Raw genomic sequence first — 21739 nt, forward strand, 5'->3', positions numbered from 1 at the left:
AGCTTCACAATTATGGGCTTCCCTTGGTTTGGATCTTTAGAATTATTATGATAAAAGAAGCATAACATGAAATTGATGGTGTTAATGATTTCATTATTTAAGACTTATTTGAAAGGAAGAAAGAGAAAGAGCTTCCATTCTATGGTTCACTCACCAAGCAGCTGCAATGGCTGGAGCTGGCTGGGCCAGGCCCAAGGCAGGAGGCTGAGGCTGCATCCAAGCCTCCCCAGTGGGTGGCAGCAGCCCAATTCTTGCAGCTTTCCCAGGCGCATTAGCAGGGAGCCGGATTGGAAGCAGAGGAGCCGGACTCGAACCAGTGCTCCAAATAAGACGTCAGTGCTATATGCACTTTAACCTGTTGTGCCACAATGCTTACCCCAGTGGGTGGTTTTTGAAATGGCATTAAAAATGCTCTCAAAATGACTGTGGCGACAGGTGCACAAATCCGTGAATATGTTAAAAACTGTTGAATTGTATGCCTCTCATGAGTGAATTGCCTAATATAGGAATTATATCTCAGTAGATTTAAAATATATATATTTATATGAGAGGCAGATTTTACAGAGAGGAGAGACTGAGATCTTCCATCTGCTGGTTCACTCCCTAAATGGCTGCAATGGCCAGTACTGAGCAGATCCAAAGGCTGCAGCCTAAAGCGTCTTCCAGGTCTCCCACATGGGTGCAGTGCCCAAGTCCTAGGGCCATCCTCTGTTGCTTTCCTAGGCACATTTGCAAGGAGCTTGAATCAGAAACAGAGCAACCAGGACCCTAACAGGTGACCATATGGGCAACAGCCACTGCAGGTGGCATCTTGTGGTGCCATGGCATCAGCCCCTTTGGGTAAAAGTGGAATTGGTGACTTAAGAAACAGATTTTAAAAAATCATAAACAGACAGAGAATTCACCAAGACCAGGGACGGTAGGGATGGGGCAGGGGGACCATCCAGAGGGGAAAGGGAGTGGTCCTGTCTGGGGTCTGTAGCACAGTGAGCTTATGGAGAGCTGCGTGACCGAGCCAGAGAGGGACTGGGATGATGCTGGTCAGGGTGGCAAGAGGCAAATGGCAGAAGAGGACGTGGTTTGGCCAAAGTGCCAAGGGGCTTCTAACCTGTGGGCAGGAGGGGGAGACCTAGCCAAAGCTGCAGAGTCTGATTCTGGGTAACCGGAGGCAAGAGAGTGAAGGACAGGGTGTCATGGTGGGGTGGGGCTGGGGAAGCATCCTGCGCGGGCAGGGAGCCCCGTGCTGGGCGGAGATATAGCATGATGATGACTACACTCTTTTAGCTTCTCCCCAGCCCGCCCCCACCTCCTTCATGCAAATGTCAGTTGAGGTCTTTGTGGCCTGCAGCTTCCTCCTGGCTGGCTGAGTGAGGTGAGGGTACCGCGAGCCGCCTGTGTCTACAAGGAGAATCTCAACAGCGAGACAGATGGGTCCCTCAGTGCTCGCATTAATTCTGCCCTCCCTTTGTCACGGGGTGGGTTCAGAAACACCACATTTCAGTCAGAGATCTCCTCATTCTAAGCCCTTCCCCAGCAGGTGCTCATTGGCTGGCCAACGTTACAGAAAGCGTGTGTTTTCTGAACCAACATCATCTCTGTTACTATTTATAGTGAGAGCGTTCTTAAATCGTGTCTGTGGTCTGCACAGGTTTCCTATAGAGAAGGAACACACTGGCTGTCCATGACCAGGTACCAAACTGAATGAAGTCAAGAGAAAAAGATTCTTCTCTCCTCCTATCATCCCCACATTCCTCTCACTCCCTCAAGGTGCAGCTGCGCCTTGGACGTTCTCTACAAGCTTCTTTTTCTAGGACGTGATTTAGAACATCAGAAACAAGCTCCTCCTCTAGGGCCGTTTCCGGGCTGGAGCATGGATAGACACATTCATTGCCCATTTGCTTCAGAACTTTGGTCATGGACATTAAATTCAATGGTGGGCCCGGCATGGTAGCATAGTGGTTAAAGTCCTTGTCTTGAACGTGCCAGGATCCCATATGGGCGCCAGTTCAAATCCCGGCAACTCCGCTTCCCATCCAGCTTCCTGCCTTTGCCTGCGAGGACGGTCCAAAGTTTTGGGACCCTGCACCTGCGTGGGAGACCTGGAAGAGGCTCTTGGCTTCAGATTGGCTCAGCTCCAGCCATTGCAGCCGCTTGGGGAGTGAATCATCGGATGGAAGATCTTCCTCTCTGTCTCTTCTCCTATCTGCCTAAAGAAATTTAACAGCAACCTGATTTCTGTTATGTTAATTAAAAGTTCCTCTGGGGAAAACTAATTGTAGCATTCATTCTGTGTGGTCTAGCAATGAAATTTCTTTTGCGTAATGGGTTAGTTCTATGCAACACAAAGAAAATGTTTTATATAGGATTAGTAATATCTTAAAAATTGTGGGCCAGTGGTTATCAGTGGGTTAAGCCATCAGCATCCTAAATGAGTGCTGGTTCGAGTTCCAGCTACTCCACTTCTGATTCAGTACCATGCTAAAGCACCGGAGGAACCAACGGGAGGTGGCCGAGTACTTGGGCCCTGGTATCCACATGGGAGACCTGGGTAGAATTTCAGCCTCCTGGCTTCAGCCCAACCCTGACTATTGTGATCAAGTGAACAGGTGGGTAGGAGACATTTTTTCTCTCTCCACACTTTATTTCTGTCCTCTTCTCATTTCCTCTCTCTCCTTTCTTTCTTTGCAATTCTGTCCTTTAGTTAAATATTTTAAAAGTCAGTAGCAATTCCAATGTCCATTGGCAGGGGAAGGAATAAATGAACCAAGGTGTATTCATAGGATACGATACTTAGACAACAATGAAGGCAAATTGGCCAGTTCTTCTCAAAAAGATAAAAGATTTTTATTGTAAAGGCAGATTTACAGAAAGGAGAGACTCTTCTTCCAACCCCTTGTTGGAGAGATCTTCTAACCACTGGTTCACTCCCAAGTGGCTACAATGGTCAGAGCTGAGCTGATCTAAAGCCAGGAGCCAGGAGCTTCTTTCTCTCCCACATGGGTGCAGGGTCCCAAGGCTTTGGGCTGTCCTTGACTGCTTTTCCAGGTCACAAGCAGGGAGCTGGATGGGAAATGAGGCTGTCAGTTATGGACCAGTGCCCATATGTGCATACCTGTAGGTAGACCAGGTGGCTGGAGAAGCTTACAGCATGGATGATGTGCCCTAGGGTTATCTGCTCTTGAATACCTCAAAACGTTGCAAGAAATGTGAGTTGAGGTCGGAACTGCCAAGATGACTGGGTTGCCTTGCCCTGCCGCAGCGCTCGAGGCTAGGGGTGAAAAGCGGGGTCGCAATCCCTGGCGAATGGCACCCTCTGGTGACTAGAAGAGGCAAGTGCAAATGAAGTGCAAATTCTCTTGAGCAAAACGTATTCCCGCTAAATCTAGGATATCATACAGAAAAAAACAAAAAAGCCAGCTCACAGCTGAGAAAGTGTGCGCCCAGGGAAGCTACTCTGTGAGTTAACACAAAACAAAACAAAACAAAACAAAACAAAACAAAACAAAACAAAACAAAACAAAACAAAACAAAACACACATTTAGAACAGTTCCGGTCCCGACGGGAAGGCTCAATGGCTAAATTCTCACCTTGCAAGCACCAGGATCCCATATGGGCACCAGTTTGTGTCCTGGCTGCTCTACTCCCCATCCAGCTCCCTGCTTGTGGCCTGGGAAAGCAGTAGAGGATGACCCCAAGTCTTGAGACCCTGCACCCATGTGGGAGACCCAGTGGAAGCTTCTGGCTTCAGAGTGGCTCAGTCCCAGCCATTGTGACCATTTGGGGAGTGAATCAGCAGATGAAAGCCTTCCTCTGTGTATCTCCTCTCTATATATCTGCCTTTCCTATAAAAATAAATAAATCTTTTTTAAATATCTCCACGATGCTCACTGAATGTAAAATTAGACACACGTTTAAGAAACTGGACGATATATCATAGTAATCAGACTACAGAATGTAATGCAGAGTGATTAAAAAGATATTTTAAATGCTTACATGATGGAGACTTAAAGGGGAACTATGACAGCCAGTTGGCCTCAGAAGGATTTCCTCATTCTTGGGGCAGGGCTATCAGCAGCATCTCAGAACTATGGAAAACACATGAACAGAACCCTCGGAAAATGCTCCATAACAGGGACCCTGGGGTGACAATCGGTGGCAGTTCATCACCCCTTCCTCTCCCCAGCACCCCCGCCCCCGGCAATGCGGCAGTTTGGAGGCTGGGCATGGTTTCTCCTCTTGTAACACCCCCCCCCCCCATATACAGGAAGAAGAAAAAGAAAATGTGTAAACAATGGTCTCACCCACTATTCCCTGATCCTTGACCCTTCCCACCCTGGTTAGCTATTTAATCATCACTAACAAAATTTTTTTAAAAATATGAAAGTGATGATAAGAGACAAGAAGGACAGGATGAGGAAGTCTGACCTTGTCTGTTTGGATGCCCCAGAAATAAAAACTAAAACAGCTAAAGCTGTGGCAACGTTGAAAAGACAAATGGCTAAGACTGTTCCAGAACCTATAAAAATATGAACACACAAATCTAGGAGATAGAATATATCCTCAGTGAAATTAAATAAAAATTATGCTTCAACTGACTATCATGAAATCATAGCATGGCAAAACTGAAAATTCCTAAAAGGGGCCAGAGATAAAGGGAAAGTCAAAGTAAACAATCCTTATAGTCAAAGAATCCTTTAAAAAAAAAATGCAAGTGGTGGTTAGGAATCACCAGATATAAAGTGGATTGTTTTCAAGTAAGTTCTACAAGTTTTCAGGGAACAAGCCACTTCCTTCTCTCCGACTTATCCTCCAAGACCTGCGAGACAGAAGACAGCAAAGGAACGGAACAACCTGACTCCTATGTGAAACACCAGCGGGTTTTTAGTGTATTAAAACCAGGACATTGATCACTGAAATTCAAGAGTGGCTTGACTTGAGAAAGTATGCAAGTTTCATTAATCACATTAGCAAATCAAAAAGAAAAACCATATATTATTTCAAAAGATGCTAAAGAAGTAGGACAAAATTGAAACAAACATTTTATTAAAATAAAATCTAGAAATAAGTTACTTAACCTGATTAAGCATATCTATTTAGAATTCTATATATTACTTTATTAATGTTTTTATTTAAAAGGCAGAGAGAGAGAAAGAGAAAGATCTTCCTTGGTTGGTTCAATTGCCAATAATAATTTGCCGGTACTAGCCATCACACCTGCCCCAAGCTACTGTCGATTATGACAGAAATAATAAGTAGCTAAAAAGCATGATAAGAAAACACATCGTTTATTTGAAACCAAAAGGCAAACAATATCTATGAATAAATTCTTTTTTAAAAAGATTTATTTTTATTGGAAAAGCAGGTCAGATTTACCAAGAGAAGGAGAGACAGAAGGATCTTCCATTTGCTGGTTTACTCCCCAAGTGGCAACAACAGCTGGAACTGAGCAGATCCAAAGCCAGAAGCCAGGAACGGGACCCATGTGAGTGCAGGATCCCTAGGCTTTGGGCCATCCTTGACTGCTTTCCCAGGCCACAAGGAGGGAGCTGGATGGAATGTGGAGGAGCTGGGACACGAATCAGTGCCCATATGGGATCCTGGCACTTGAAGAGGATGGATTAGCCAATTGAGCCACTGTGTCCCTAAGAGCAAATTCTATCAAAAGATATATGTGATTCTGGAGCCAGCATGATGGCTCAGTGGGAGGTGAACCTACAGATGGAAGATCTTTCTTTTCATCTTTCCTCTGAAAATCTGATCTGCCTTTCCAACAACAACAAAACTATCTTCTAAGGCCACTATTGTATATCACTGAGCTAAGCTGCTTCCTGCAAATGCCTATATTGGAATTTGGGCTTGAATCCCAGCTGCTCCACTTCCCATCTAGCTTCCTGTTAAAGGCCTGGGGCGGCGGGAAAGAAACAACAGAGGAAGATGGTCTAAGTGCTTAGGTCCTGCCACCCATGTGGAAGACCCAAAGGAATTCTGGGTTCCTGGTTGTGTTCTGGCCCAGCCCTGGGTATTTTGGGGTGGGGTGGGAAGTTCACCAGCAGATAGGAATACAGAGGAAGTTAAGGTCTTGTGTGGTAACCTCACCCTCACCACTCTTCAAAGAACAGCCCCTGGCCTTCCCGAGTCATCATCCCCTTCTCCGTTCCACATAAAAAGGCAGCGTGGAGTCCAGGCTGAGAAATGCAGAGGTGGCCATGGTGCCCACCCTGTGGATGGCAGCATCTAGCTAGATCCATCCCTGCCACTTCCAAGGCTAGGCAGGTGGCCTCCCTACTCAGAATACGTATTCTCATCTAGAGAGCAGATGAGTGGGTGTGGGTGGTGAATGAAACGAGAGACATGAAAGCTCTTCGAGGCTATGACGTGGAATCAAAGCATCAACTCTCTCACTTCTTCTGAGTTCCAGCAGCAGCCAGCTGTGTCTGAGACTGCAGGTGGAGGAGGATGGTGAGATGCACACGGTCTTGGAAGCATCATATGCGAAAGGAGACAGCAGCTCCTCTCTGTCCAGCAAGTGTCTTAGGAGCTCCTGGGCTAGGCAGCCTGTGGCCCCACAGACCTATGGCCTGCTGCAAGACACTGCCATCCAGTGTCTGGGGCCCTGGCATCTCTGTGGAAAACAAAGCTGCTCCTAGTGGCTGGAGCCCAGAGGCTGGCCGGCCCTGCAGGCTGCTACCGTGGCTTGGACTCACAGGCTCAGAGGCTGAAGGAAGCCGGGCTGAAACCACACTGGGAGCAGAAGATGCTGACAGCAGATGGAAATCCCAAACCCACCCTAACTGTGGGTTTCTTGAGTCTGGCCAGAATAACTTGCATAGACGCAAGGGGTGGGGGTGCCAATGGGAGGTAGACTGACCGTGACCATGATGAAGAGAGGACTGATCTAGCCAAAGGGATGTCTTCTTCACCAGACCTGGGGGAGGGTTGAGTAACAAGCAGGATTTTCATCCTAGTTCCTCCTAAACCCCCCAAATCCCCTAGATGTTTGCTTGGAGACGCCATGGCAACCTTGATGCCACAATGCAACATTCTTCTCCAGGTGGTAGAAGAACTTCCTCTGTGGAGCTCTGCTGTGTTAAGGCCAGAGGAAGTTCATTTCTCCTTCAGCAGGAGAAGTTCAACAGAAGAACTCGGAGGACCATCCTGAGGGCGAGAAACATCCGGTATCATGCACAGAACACGGTGACTTGAAACTGTGCACAGGAGTTCCTCAGACCAGGGTGCATGGTGGCGGAGAATGGTGTCAGCCTGGGGACACTGGGGGTGGGGAGGTAAACGAGGCACCTGTGGGTTTTGGATCCAGGTGTACCTGAGCTCCCATTCCAGCACCACCACTTGGCAGCTATTGTGACCTTTGACTGGCTCCTGGATGTCCCTGAGTCGGCTTCTAGGATCTTTAAAATGGGGTGGTGGTTAAGGAGAAGGGCTACCTCCTAGAATGGTTGTGAGGATGAACTGAGCTCCATACTGGGACTATTATTAGTACAAAGTAAGCCCAGCATCACTGAGGCTGGCAGAGTTTAGCCAGAGGGGCACAACTCAGACATTAAACCCTGGGCCCCACTTCTACTAATACTCTGCCGTTCCTTTCAACAGCAGTTTACGGCCACAGAATTAAGGCAAGGGTTCAAGTCCACCTGTCCAACACTCACCCATTTCAGAAACCTAACTCTCTGAGACACCCAGGGACCCAGACTGGATTGAGAAAGGAAAAAAAAAACAAACAAACCACTAACCATTGTAAGCTTCCCCCTCTCCCTGGGCTAACTGACTGACGAAGCGCTCCCGGGGCTGTTGGTGCTGGCTGGCTGCTTCACGCCACTCTACTGCACTGAACCAAGCGCTAGGGATGTGACAGGTGAGTTCCCCATGGCCATGCTCATGGGAGAACAGCAGCCCCACCCCCGACGCTGTGGGGAGGAGAGGGGAACATCCTGTATGTTTGACGTGGAAGGAGTCAGCGAGTGTCACGTGTTCTCACAGCTGCCCATGGTGTCTCCTGTGGCTTGCCTTGGGGATGGCGGAGTTGCGAGCGGTGCTCTTGCTGCTGTTCTGTGTCTCCCTCTCCTCTGCCGGTGAGTGTGCACACTGTGAGCTGTGGGGACGGCAGGGAAGGGAGTTGCCCTGGCAACTCAAGTGGTCTCTACCGTCCAGGGAGGGATCCTCTGCCCTGGACACCATGCATTGGCGGTGGGGTTCAGGCAAAGCAGTGAACTGTGGGGAGTGGATGGAGACAACGGTGGCTTCTGCAGTCCTTCAGGACTGATCCTCGGGGAGCGAGCATGATTAGGAAAGTTCAGCCAGAGGCTATGGACCTGTCAGACAGAGAAGCTGGCTCAAGGGGAGACTTCCCCTGCTCCCAGCCCCAACCTGCCCTTCATTGCAGGGCTGGTCCCAGGTGCAACTACTGCTGAGCGTGTCTTGGAGGCATTAGATGAATGGGCAGTGTCTCCTCTAAACTCTAGGCTACTTAGGATGGTGAATTCTGGACTAAAAAGGGGCAGGTGGTGACTGCTGACCAAAGTAATCTCTGCCCAGCCCCGCTGCTCACCCAGCTGGCTTTGGAGTTCAAGGGGTTCCAGGCGCAAAGGTCAATAGTCTAACAGGATTTTCAGGTTCAAGGACATCACCATGTGTCTATTTTTGGTGGAAGACTGTCTAGCACCCTAAGGCCTCCTATGTAGTTAGTAACAAGAACACTGGTGGGCCAGCTAGCCGGGTGGCATGGAAAGGGGTGTCCTGAGAGCTGGTGGGGAGTTGGTGCCCATAGGCAACCACCAGAAGTGAGGCTCTGTACCCCCTTCAGCAGACTGTGGCATCCAGAAATCCTCCTCTACGGACAAGTCCGAGGAAAACGTGGTCAGCAGCACCGAATTCCCGTGGGTGGTGTCAGTGCAGGACTCGCACTATGCCCACCTGGCTTTCGGCTGCATCCTCAGCGAGTTCTGGATCCTCAGCATCGCATCGGTCCTTCAGAACAGGCCAGTGCCCCTGTGGGTGGGGTGGTGCCCTGCTTCCTGCTTGGATACACCCAGCTCAGCTCTTGCTCCCTTCCACAAACTTTGACACCCTAAGCTCTGGGCCTGCAGCCCAAGACACTGCCAAGCGGTTGGGATTGAACACCCCTGCCCTCTGAGAAGCAAGGAGACTCTCTGTGGTTTCCCAGCATGCACAGGGCCACAGTGTCTCAGTCCTACAGACCTGCTGCTTTGGTTGTGAAGCCCGTCCATCCTGGGGCCTTCAGCCCCACTGCTGCCCAAATACTAGTGCATGTAGCTAGAGGAAAGACTTGAAGGATGTACAGAAACATTGTAAGAACACTTATTTCTGGCTGCTCACAACACATGTCTTCTAATTTCTTCTTGCACATCTCTCAGTAGTCTCCAGATTCTGTAGCATTTATATATCATCTTAAATCGGGGTGTGGGAGGGGGAACATCAGTGTTACTAAAAGAGTAAATGTTTTGATAAATATTTATACACATTTTTTGGTAACTATTTGAGCCAATGATTTCACTTTTGGGAAAATGAACATTAGGGTTATAATTTCAACCACCAGAAAAGTTTTATATACAACATTGTTCTTAGGCTGGTTAATTACATACAAAACTCTGGAAAAAATCTAATGTTTAATGACCATGGAAAATTGAGTGTGATTTCTCATATAGGTAATAGTACATGTAAGCACTAATGTGTGTATATGCATGTGTATGGCATGTGGGAGATTATATAGCATATATAGATAAGCTGAATTATAAATCATTGGTGGGATTGTACTGCTGCTGAATTTAACATATGATTTATATTTTTAAGCCAAAAAATTAATGGAAAATGCACATTATAAAAAAGTATGCATTGATTTCACAAAGTTTTTCACATCCAAATAAACTTAGCTTTTAACTCCACTTTCCACAAACTTTGTGAAGTACCCTGCTACATGCACCCAGGCTAATGTTCCTGAGGAGCTGAGGGTTCAGAACAGAAAGTAATTCCTCCCCTTCCCCACTCTTAGTCAGCAATTTCCCTTCCTAGATAATTTTTAAGATAATTTATTTGAAAAAGCAGTATAGAGACAGAGAGAAACACGCGCACGCACGCACACACACACCACACACACACACACACACACACACATTTTCTATCCACTGTTCACTCTCCTAATACCTTCAACAGCTGGGGTGAGGACTCCAGGTCTCCCATGTGGGCGGCAGGAATCCAAGGACTTGGGTCATCCTCTGTTGCCTCCCTGGACATGCATGAGCAGGAAGCAGGACTGAAAGCAGACCAGCCAGGACTCAAAACCAGCCCTCCAATATGGGTGCCAGTGTTGCAAGCAGTGGCTCGCTCAACCAGCTGTGCCACAGTGCTGAGTCTTACTTTTCAGCTTCTTGGATAATTTTCCTTAAATATAAAGCATTTACTCATATCTGTATGCTTTTAGGTCTAGCTGGGTCAGTTTTCCTATCTATGGAGAGAGAACTTTCTTTACCCCGTGCTATTCAGCTCAACCTGCCATAACAAGATACAACTTGGTCAGAAGTCTCTTTCTCACAATTTTGAAGGCAGAAGTGTAAGGTCAAAGTGTTGACAGGCTTGTTTCCTGTGAGGTCCTCCTTGGCTTGCAGATGACTATCTTGCAGCTGTGTACTCAACGGCCTTTCATTGAGTGTGTTCTCTCCCGAGGTCTCTATTTTGTCTTAGGTCACCAGTCCTGTTGGATTAGGAGCCCCACCCTCCTGATTTGACCTTCTTTCGCTCTATCTCCAAATACGGTCACATCATGAGGAAGAGCTTCTACCGGTGAATTTGGAAGGGCCACTGTTCAATTATTTGTGAAGATCTAGGGCTTCGCCAAAATTCATATCCTTCTGGCATGCAAAACCATCTGCCCTGCCCTGCCCTGCCATTCCAACAGCTCTAAATGTTTGAATCCAGATCAGCATCAACTGCAAGTTGAAAACCTGATTGAAATGCCATCTAGATCATTGGTTAGGGAGATTCCAGTGTGCTTCATCCTGAGGTACAATTCCTCTCTGGCTGGGAAACCAGACAATAGCAACATGCTTCCATGATACAAGAGCATGGCAGTCACAGGGCATTCCCATTCCAAAAAGGACAAATCGGAAGGAAGACTCAATTCAGACCCAGCAAGGTCAATGCCAGCAGATCTTAGGGCTCAAGAGTCACCCTGTGAGGGCTGCTGCTGTCTGCTGGGAGACCAGTGCAGTTGGCATCACTGCTCTTGCCAGCCTGAGCAGCGGTCCCTCTGCTGCAGCTCCAGGTGACCTTGGTCTTCTGAAGCTGACCAGGGGAGGACCTTCTCCCTGTGGCCTGTGTGCTTTGGGGCCTGCTCAGCCCAGCAGCCCTGATGCTCTCTGAACCACCTGCAGGATTATCTTCCCTTGCTCTTCTGCCCCCTCCTAGGGAGTCCAGGGAGTCCAGCAAGCCTCTTTCATTTTGTCCTGTTCCTACCTCCAACTTGGGCAGTGTTTCTGCTGGCATAAATGCCGTCATCATTAGGAAAAGACCAGCCACACCCTCACTGTTCTCTCCAGCACATTCTTTCCCACTCTGAAATACGGACAGGCTGAGAATGTTCCAGATTTTAGGTTCTTGTTTCTTTTTGGCCTCACAATTCCTTCTTTAATTTCATATCTTTTCTCCCCGTTTCATTTTACTATAAGCATTAAGGAAAAATCAGACTGTATCATCAACAATGTTGCTTAGAAACCTCCTCAGCTAAATATTCAAGATCATCGCTTACCACTTGTTTTCTACAAAATGCTACAACACAATTCAACTCAGGATTTTTACTTTGTCTTGTTTGGGTAGAAGAGATGATTTTATAACTAGGATTTCCTTTCTTTCTGTTTCCAATAAAACTCCTCATTTTTATCTTATATACAGAATTATCTTTTATATTTATATTTTAAAAATTTACTTTAGGGCCTGGTGCGATAGCATAGTGGTTAAAGTCCTTGCTTTGCATGTGTCAGGATCCATATAGATGCCAGAATCCTGGCGATCCTGCTTCCCATCCAGCTCCCTACCTATGACCTGGGAAAACAGTCGAGGACAGCACAAAGCCTTTGGGACCCTGCACCCAAGTGGGAGACCCGGAGGAGTCTCCTGGCTTCAGATTGGCATAGCATCGGCCGTTGCGCTCACTTGGGGAGTGAAACATCAGACGGAAGATCTTCCTCTCTGTCTCTCCTCTCTGTATATCCGCCTTTCCAATGAAAAAATAATAAAAATAAATCTTTAAAAAAAAAAAAGAATTTGTTGGTAGTGTCAGTGCAATGGCTCAGCCAACTGATCCTCCACCTGTAGTGATCAGCATTCCATAAACGTGCCAGTTCAAGTCCTGACTGCTCCCTGTTTGTGGACTGAGAAAGTGGCAGAGGATGGCCCAAAGCCTTGGACCCCTGCACCCATGTACAGGGCCTACAGGGGAGCTCTTGTCTCCTGGCTTCAGATCGGCTCAGCTCTGGTCATTGTGGCCATTTGGGGAGTGAACTATCAGATGCAGCATCTCTCAGTGTCTGCTTCTCTCTGAAATCTGCCTTTCAAATAAAAAAATACATAAATCTTAAAACAAGAGGGTTTTTTGTGGTCTATTACATGTGATGTCCTATAGTGAGGTTTTCTGAGGTCTACTATGTGTAGTCCATGGGGTCACTTTTCAGAGGTAAATTTAAAAATTCATTTTCTGTCTTTGGTGTATAATTTACTACACATAACTGGGGAAACATGTCCCGTAAACCTGTCCTAGGTTGGTAGAGATGATTAAAATCTCCTGCCAAGAACATGCTTCTGGCTGTTGCTCCATTTCCTGTGGTGCTTTGCTTTGGGAACACTACAGTACATACAGAATGTATTTATTGTGATGAGGGCTTCACTACAGACTGAATTATTTTTCATCTTTATGAAGCTTTCTTTGTCTTGCTTAATACTCTTCTGCTCTCAATTAAGAGATGCCTTCTGCTTGTTGTTTTGGTTTAGGCTTTGTTTCCTATTTTTATTGCCTCTGGCTAATCTTTCCACTGTAGGATGTCTCTTTTGCTTTATCTGTCTCCTTGGACAAACTTGGAAAACTTTTATTTTCACCCCAGTTTCCACCTTAGAATTGTAACTCCAGATAAATTTCAAAATCCTCTGCTACTTTCTCGAAAGCTTTCTCTGGACTCTCTACTATGGCCCATCCCAGAACCTATCTCCCAATTTTACACTACTATCCCAGCCTCCTACTGTAAGCACCTCCTTTCATTTTCACAAGTTCCCCAGGATTAGACAATAAACTGTATGGCAAAATGTAAGATGACATCAGTTATGTCGGTGTAGATGCTCAAGGAATCCTTCCTTGTCACTCAAGTGGCAGCTTTACAAGTGATGCCAGTTCTTTCCCATTTGTTCCCATTTGTTCCCTTCTCCACCATTCTAGGTCCAGGAAACTGACTGATGTGGGTTCTACCAATGATCTCTCTTGACTTTGGGGCTCCAGTTGGGTTTGAATAAGCAGAGTGTTGACAAGAGGTCAGAAGTGAGAATAAGTTCCGGTCCTTATTTCTCTGAGTGTGGGGCCAAAGGGGGGTCCTACACCAGCTGCCTCCTCCAGTAAGGCGGAGTTCTTGTGTAGAACCTAGGCACCAACACCCTGTTGTGACTTCTTCAGTCCATGCTTTATAGTACCCAGAATGCTGTTCTTGTACTTTCTCCTCATGCTGCCAAAATGTTTGCCTTTTTCTAAACTCTCTCCTTCTTACCTTATTTGAGAGTGCCATGTGTGTGCCAGGATACATCTCTCCACTGATTATTCTGCATAATTTTTCTCCTGGGATAGAATATTCTTCCAAACTATGGATTCAAATCTTATTTTTGGAAAATCTTTTGTTATTGAGTCATCTATTTATGTGAAAAGTCAGAATCATACAGAGAGAGAGAGAGAGAAAGGGATGGAAGGAGAGAGAAAGAGAAATTTTCATTTGCTGATTCATTCCTAGCTGGCCACCACAGCTAGGACTAGGCCAGGAGGAAGCCAAGAACTGGGAACTTGATTCAAATGTCCCACATATGACAGGGATCCAAACATTTGGGCCATATTCTGCTGCTTTTTCCAGGTCATTAGAAGGGAGTTGAATGGGAAGTAAAACACTGAGACACAAAATAGCACCTATATGGAATGTCATTGCAGGCAGTAACTTAACCCATAGTGTTACAATGCCAGCCCCTGAAAAGATATATATTTTTAAACATTTCCTCTGCTTTTTGGTTACCCTCCTTATGATTTGATGATTTTCCTTGAACTGTCATATTTGTCATTTATTATTTTTTGGAGGCCGGCACAGTGATGCAGCAAGCCAACTTTCTGCTTCTGACACCAGCATTCCTTATGGGCACCAGTTCAAGACTCAAACTGGGTTGTCCTGCTTCCCATCCAGCTCCCTGCTTGTGGCCTGGGAAAGCAGCAGAGGATGAGCCAAAGCCTTGGGACCCTGTACCTGTGTGGGAATCTCAGGAAAAGGTCCTGGCTCCCAGATTCAGAACAGCTCAGCTCTGGCTGATGTGGACATTTGGGGAGTGAACCAAGAGGATGGAAAAGCTGTCTTTTCCTCCATTCCTCTATAACTCTTTCAAATAAATAAATAAATCCTTTTAAAAATGACTGTTTTTTAATTTAGTTTTGGTTATTTTTCTCAGTCTTTTTCACCCCTAATTGTGTTTTCTGGTGGTCCTGATCTCCTTTATGCATTTTTCCAACTTGGTCTTCATTTTGGTGGTGGTTTTCTTCCCCTGGCTCTGCTGAAAACCATCTTGACAGGTATTTCTTGACTGGAAATTGCTGTCAGCGAGCACTCAATGCACTCCTGCCTTCTGTCATTGCTTCCGTCAGTCCTTCCTCTGATTCTAGCGCCAGGGTTCTCCAGGACCCCCTGGTTTCATGGTCTAGCATTTCTTTCTCCTTTTTACAATTTCCCAGGAGTTTCAGCTACACTTCACTGTTGTTACAACAGAAACTTCTGCAAAGCATATTTACAGAGCATGTCATGTGGAAAGATGCTAGTGTTAAAATACATAAGAGTACCCTTCTCAATATAACTGCAGCTTCATTTTTTAAAAAAATGGAAAATCTACACAGAGATAAGGAATTATTCAGTAATGTCATGCCAACAAACGATCTTGGGGTGATAGAACATGTGGTGTTAAAGCAGTAGAATCTCAGGACACTTTGGCTTCTAGGGACTGAGACACAACTTCCTGGAGACCAAAGGAACCCGGCGAGGATTAGTTGGACAAGCACTGAAAAAACTAAACGTGTGAAGCTCCCTTGGTTCCTTGACTTCTGAAAACTCTCTTACTGTCTCTCCAGGAAGGATATTATCATTGTCGTCGGTTTAGGTAACATGGACCCCAGAAGGATTACTCACACAGAATATCCTGTCAACAGCATCATCGTCCATGAGGACTTCGACAACTACTCCATGAACAACAACATCGCCCTCCTGAAAACAGACTCAGAGATATATTTTAATGAACTGGTCCAGTCCATCTGCTTCCTCGGCAGAAAGCTGCACTTGCCGCCAGTCTTGCGGAACTGCTGGGTGTCAGGATGGAATCCCACGTCTGCAGTTAATGCATTCTTTCTCCTAGAGGAGGCTCTGTGTGTGTGTGTGTGTGTGTGTGTGTGTGTGTGTGTGTGTGTGTGTGTGTGTGATGTGAATGAAATGATCTAGGCTTAGTTTAACCATTCAGAATACTTCAGGTTCTAAGATCAGGCCGGAACCTTTACCTACCCAATTGGTCAAGATTCCTAGTGCCTGCCCTTCTGCAATCATTCCAAAGATTTGTTGTTGGAAAGGTAGATTTGCAGAGACAAAAAGAATCAGAAAGATCTTCCATGTGCTGGTTCACTCTTTAAATGGTCACAACAGCCAAAGCTGAGCTGATCTGAAGCCAGGAGCCAGGAGCTTCTTTTGGATCTCCCACGTGGGTGCAGGGTTCCAAGACTTTGGCTCATCCTCTGCTGCTTTCCCAGGCCATAAGCAGGGAGCTGGATGAGAAGCAGAGCATCCAGGACACAAACTGGCACCCAGATGGGATCCTGGTGCTTGGAGGTAGAAGATTAGCCAATGTAGCCATTGTGCAGGGTCCCCATCCTGCAAACCATTCTTACAACACATTGGTCCTTGTACCTCTAGCCTTCCCCACACCCCACTGGGAGTGTGTAATGAGCAGATGGGCACAGGCTTGCAGAAGGATGAGGAGGTTTATCCCCTCACCTGGAGCTGACTGCTCTCTTGTCCAATCTTCCCTTGCTTTCTTTCATTCTTGGGAAAGAAAGAAACAAGGAAATGGATACTGTCTAGATGTGAAGGAAGCCTGATCTATTCTCTGCTTGTTGACATATTCAAGTTCAAAGCAAAGGTAGTTTTCATAAAAACACAGACACAGAAAAGGGATTTATAAGAACATCTTCTACTCTGCTTGGGATAGGCAAACTGCAGACATGTTGCCTAGGGATGACCTCCTTGTTAATTCTTGGGCTCTCTGTTGCATGGTCCAGACAGGAAATCAAATGACGATGAGTATCCTGAGGAAAATCTCCGTGAAAGACATCGAGCGGTGTTTCTCACGAAAACTGCGGAAAACGGGATGTGGCCGGCACATAGAGCAGGAAACAGAGTCAGTCTGCTTGGTAAGAACACGATGGAGCAGACAGTGGATGGGGGTGGGAGGAAACACACTGGTTCCACCAAGAAGAGCTGGCTGCAGGTCTCTCCCTGGATGGGGGAACTCCCTGCAAGGAGATTCTGACTTGGATTCATGACTGTCTCTGGGGTGAGCAGCACTTGGCAGGTCACAGGTGCTCAATAAAAACAGGCTGCCTGGACTAACCAGTTACCATACTCCCTGAAACGTGTGTTGGCACGTGTAAATTGCAAGCAGAGGTGTGACCCACATTTGTCATTTGTGTCAGTTTCTTTGTAGCCTGCCTCCCCTCTGAGGACATGGCTCATCAGATAAGGGATCTTCCTTCCGGAAACCCTGTCATCCAGCCAGCTGAGGGTTGCACTGTCTCAGGAAATTGTGCAGACTTTACAAACACCTGGGTGCAGGTCCCCGTATGTCCCAACCCAGAGAAAGTGTGGCTAAGCAGCATCAGCCAGCTAACAAATGCTGGCACAAAGACAAGAACCTGGGTCAACCAGATCTCCAGGCAGAGTTTCTCTCCTCAAACATGTTTTAAGATTTATTTTTATTTGATAGGCAGATTCAGAGAGAGAAGGAGAGAGAGATTTTTAAAGATTTATTTACTTTTTATTGGAAAGGCAGATATACAGAGAGGAGAGAGAGACAGGAAGATCTTCCATCCGCTAATTCACTCCTCAAGTGGCCGCAATGACTGGTACTATGCCAGTCTGAAGCCAGGAGCCTCCTCTGGGTCTCCCATGCGGGTGCAGGGTTTGTCTTGGGCCATCCTCCACTGATTTCTCAGGCCACAGGCAGGGAGCTGGATGGGAAGCGGGGCTGCCGGGATTAGAACTGACATCTATATGGGATCCTGGCGCATTCAAGATGAGGACCTTAACCATTACGGTATCACACCGGGCCCAAGAGAGAAAATTTCCATCTGTTGGTTCACTCTGGTTCACTAAATGACTTGTTCATGAAATGGTCACAATGGCTACAGCTGAGCTGATTTGAAGCGAGGAGCTTCTTCCAGGTCTCCCACATGGATGCAGAGGCCCAAAGCTTTGCGCCATCCTGTGCTGCTTTCCCAGGCTATAGGCAAGAAACCAAATAGCAAGTAGAGTAGTCAGGACATGAACTGGTACCCATAATGGATGGCGGCACTGCAGGCAGAGGATTAACTTGCTATACCACCATGCCCTAAAACTACCTTTTTAAGATGCTGATCCTCATCCTCCCCCAGTCAGGATTCCTTGGTATGAAACTTTTTTTTTTCCAGAGAATCTAAAAGAGTAGTTTTAGAGTAAAGGGAAGAAATGCATGAATATAGCTGACTCACTCTGAAATCCATTTTATTGTGAAAGCATGGACCAGTTCTCATTAGGCAATTTGCCCTTCCAGAGTGAATTCAATATTAACTGAGTACCTATTCTGTACCAGGCGCTCTGCTAGGTGGAGCACCTCAGTGACTTCTTCAGCTAGATGATGTGTAAAAATACAGTAGAGAAGACCTGACTGATAAAATCCTGCCATCACTGAACTCATTAGTACAGTATTATGCTTCATCAGATCCAATATACCACCAATGATAGAATGCACTGTTATTTATGTAATATCCACAAAGAAAAAAAGTTGCCAGTTAAACTCCCATATTAACTGATTCAAAGACACATCATAGTTTCAAAGTCATTTTTTTTCTTTTTTTTACTAACTTAGACCCAGTGGAACGTGGTAAGCTGTTCATGAGCTAAGTGACCACCTTTTTTCCTGCCAAGTTCAGTGAAGGGGTTTCAACTGTGGAACACGTGTGAACAGACTTTTGTTTTGAATAGAATTGTGCTTATAAACTGTCTGATGGTGACCTGTTAACCTAGTCCAGGGGACCTCAAAGTTAGAAGAAACCAACAGGTTCAATATCATCTAATGGGTTTCCCCAGAACCCTAACAAAAGCAGAAGCATTCTGAATTCATCTCCCACTTAAACAAAAAGCAACCAACCACACAACTATTAGGGCTTTTGCTGAATATCAAGCAGAGGATTAGCAAATGGAGGAGCCCCTCTGAGCTTGAATTTTCCCTGGAAAATGAAATAGGGCTGCTCCAGGGGGTGGTTAATTTGGTACTTTTTTAGCTCAGCTAGTTTTGCTGCAGAAGTCACAACCCAATAGCATGATGCAAAAGAGAAAAAGCAGCATATGCTGCACCCCCGTAGAAGAGCACCCTGCAAAACCAAGTCCCTCACTGGGGACACTGGCCACACCACCATTCACCAAATCACCCTCCATTGCATTCTTTTACTTCCTCAAGTTACAAAACCTTAGTGCAGGCAAACTGGAAATGAGACTGGTGGAAGAAGGGGAGATCACAGCATCCTTGGTCAGGTTGCTTCCTTGTGGCAGGTGGACTTAAGGGGGTATACACAAGGACCTGTTCACCAGACCTGGGATAACCAGCCAGAACCTGGGATGAAATCGCAACCTTCAGCCCTGGCATGGTAGCCTAGTGGCTAAAGTCCTCACCTGGTACACACCGAGATCCCATTTGGGCGCCGGCCCTGCTTCTCATCCAGCCCTGCTTCCCATCCAGCTCTCTGCCTGTGGCCTGGGAAAACAGTCGAGGATGGCCCAAGGCCTTGGGACCCTGCACCCGCATGGGAGACCCGAAAGAAACTCCTGGCTCCTGGCTTTGGATCAGCTCAGCTCTGGCCATTGTGGCCACTTGGGGAGTGAATCAGCAGACAGAAAATCCTCCTCTCAGTCTCTCCTCTGTATATCTGATTTTGCAATAAAAACGAATAAATATTTTTAAAATATCACTACCCTCTACTGTTCAGCAATGCAGTTCCTGGCATCTCACAAGAGGCATGGAGTTAAACCCAGAATGTCTTCCTTGTATGTCTGGCCTTGGCCTTCTGCGGGGCTACCAGGGAGCAGTGGAGGCACTCCTGGGTGCCCCGGGTGCCCTGTGGACAGAGTATATCTCCTGCGTGCCCTGTGGACAAAGCTGCTGCTTTCCTACACCTGCCCCCCTACTCTATGTGGATGCCACAGCACTGGGAAAGGACACCCAAGACCACTCCAGCCTCTGGATGCCAAGGGGCCACTCTTTAGCCTTGCAGCATCTCCGTGTTGAGTCTATTTAGACGGTTTCCTGCTGCCCATTGCTGATCTTTTGTGTCTTGGGCCGAGCAATGAGAACAACATGCCACTGCCCAGCTCCTCCAGGCCACATGGGTCAGGAACAGCTGGTGACCCTTTGGAAGGTTAACCCCTTCAAAGACAAGGTGAGGTATGGGATGGGGTTTTCCTTTTAGAGCAGCCCTGTAGTGCAGAATGGGCTGAACAGGCAAGGTAAATCATACCTAGCAGTTATCTCGTTCCTTATCCCATTTTTCTCAACTTTCCACAGAAAAATCATGTTTTATCAGCATTAAGATGATAGAAACTAATACTTCTCTGAGTACCTAACATATCCCAGGCATTGTGCTAGGTGCTCTGCCCATATTTGGGGCATCAACTGTACCCCTGCTTTGGCTCACCAGGTCACTTGTCTAGAGTCACACATTTAGCTAAGAGTGCCAACCTTGTATCCACTCACCTTACATGTGATAAAGTGTGTGTACCAGGATTCCTGGGACCCAAGGGGACTGCTCCCTTGGGGACAGGGAAGGCTTGAGCATGGCAACACTGGTAAGCAGGTAGAGTGATGGGCAGCTACCAAGTGGAAAAGCTGGGAATCTTGCTTAGTTCCCTGGGAACCTGGGCTGTGCCCCTCAGCCTTCAGGACTTCAGGTGGGAGAGAGCAGCATAGACCAGGGACAGGAGCAGAAACCAAGTGTAGAGGAGGGAAAATGTGAGGTTTCCAGGCCAGAGAAGAATACCAATCTGTGCTGGGGAAGAAGTCACCGGAGAAGGGGATTTAGTCTAAGTCCTGGAAAGGGACAAGAAAATATGAACCAAGAGACTATGGGCCATCTGCAGAACTCACAAATAATTTGTATAATAAAAGTCAAAATCATCTTGTTGGAATGGTGGTGACCACCTAGATTTGAAATAGTATTTGCAGATTTGCCCCATTTCAAGCAAGAACCAGTATGAAACACTTCTAGAACAAACAGTAAATTTTCCTAAGGATGCATTTTAAAAAGAAAACAGATTTTCCTAAGACCTAAAGCCTTTTGTCCTTTGTCCCAGGGAGAACCAGGAAACCCAGTTATGTGCCAGCTGCAGCAATCGGATCTGTGGGTCCTGCGGGGACTCCTAACCGAAGGTGTCGAGCCATGCCCTGGCCTCTTTCTGTATATCAAGGTGGAAGACTACAGCGACTGGATCACATTCAAGACCAGGAGGGTCGGCCCTCCCCTGTCTTCACTCCACCACTGGGAGGAGTTGATGCCTCACCCCCATCGCCAGTCACAACATGACCGCATAGTGACACAGAGTGTACACACTCAACTGGACAATGTCATGTGGTCCCAAGCAAAGACCACCACGCATTTGTTGCCAGCAAACAGCTCTAGAGACAGTCTAGACTTCAGGGAAAAGAACGTGGGGGAGTCAGACAATTCTGATCAGGCCGCGTACTATGACTATTATGCGGAGGCTGGGCAGAGTGGGTATGCGGCAGGTCAGAACAGGTTGCATCAGCCCCAAGAAATGATCTCTGTTCTCTTTGTGCTTGCTTTCTTTTGGAGCGGTATCTAGGGGCTAATTCATCAAACTGAAGGATAAGCTCAGAATGCTGAGTGCCAGGCATTCACCAAGCTGTTTGGGTGTCTGTTTTTGATAGTTGCACACCCGTGTGCCATGGATTTGGTCCAAGGCACACACTGAGCTGGCCCGCTCGCTCGCTCTCCTCTGTCCCACTCTCACCTGCGGGAAGGTCACTTTCATTTGTGCTTGTGAACTAAATGTGGGCTTACAAGTGCCAAACCATTAGAGTGCCCTGTGGTTCTTTCAATGTTAATGGTTTCAGGGACCAGGCTGTGAAAATATTCCGGCAAAGTGGTGCGGTGGGGAGACAACACAGATGTGACCC

At 46.8% G+C, this 21739-nt stretch overlaps 1 protein-coding gene across 1 annotated transcript; it reads left to right on the forward strand.

Annotated features, from left to right (window-relative positions):
• Positions 1–7078: 7078 nt before the first annotated feature.
• PRSS54 (serine protease 54) lies at positions 7079–21630 on the forward strand. The gene is made up of 7 exons (XM_040982107.1): positions 7079–7233; positions 7610–7871; positions 7997–8088; positions 8820–8994; positions 15381–15639; positions 16575–16706; positions 20896–21630. Exons 3-7 carry the CDS (start codon positions 8031–8033, stop codon positions 21403–21405), a joined length of 1134 nt encoding a protein of 377 aa, XP_040838041.1. The 5' UTR covers positions 7079–7233; positions 7610–7871; positions 7997–8030; the 3' UTR covers positions 21406–21630.
• Positions 21631–21739: the final 109 nt, after the last annotated feature.

The sequence above is a fragment of the Ochotona curzoniae genome, unplaced genomic scaffold (assembly GCF_017591425.1).
Source record: "Ochotona curzoniae isolate NIBS_2020 unplaced genomic scaffold, NIBS_Ocur_1.0 contig_3622, whole genome shotgun sequence".
Lineage (NCBI taxonomy): Eukaryota > Metazoa > Chordata > Mammalia > Lagomorpha > Ochotonidae > Ochotona > Ochotona curzoniae.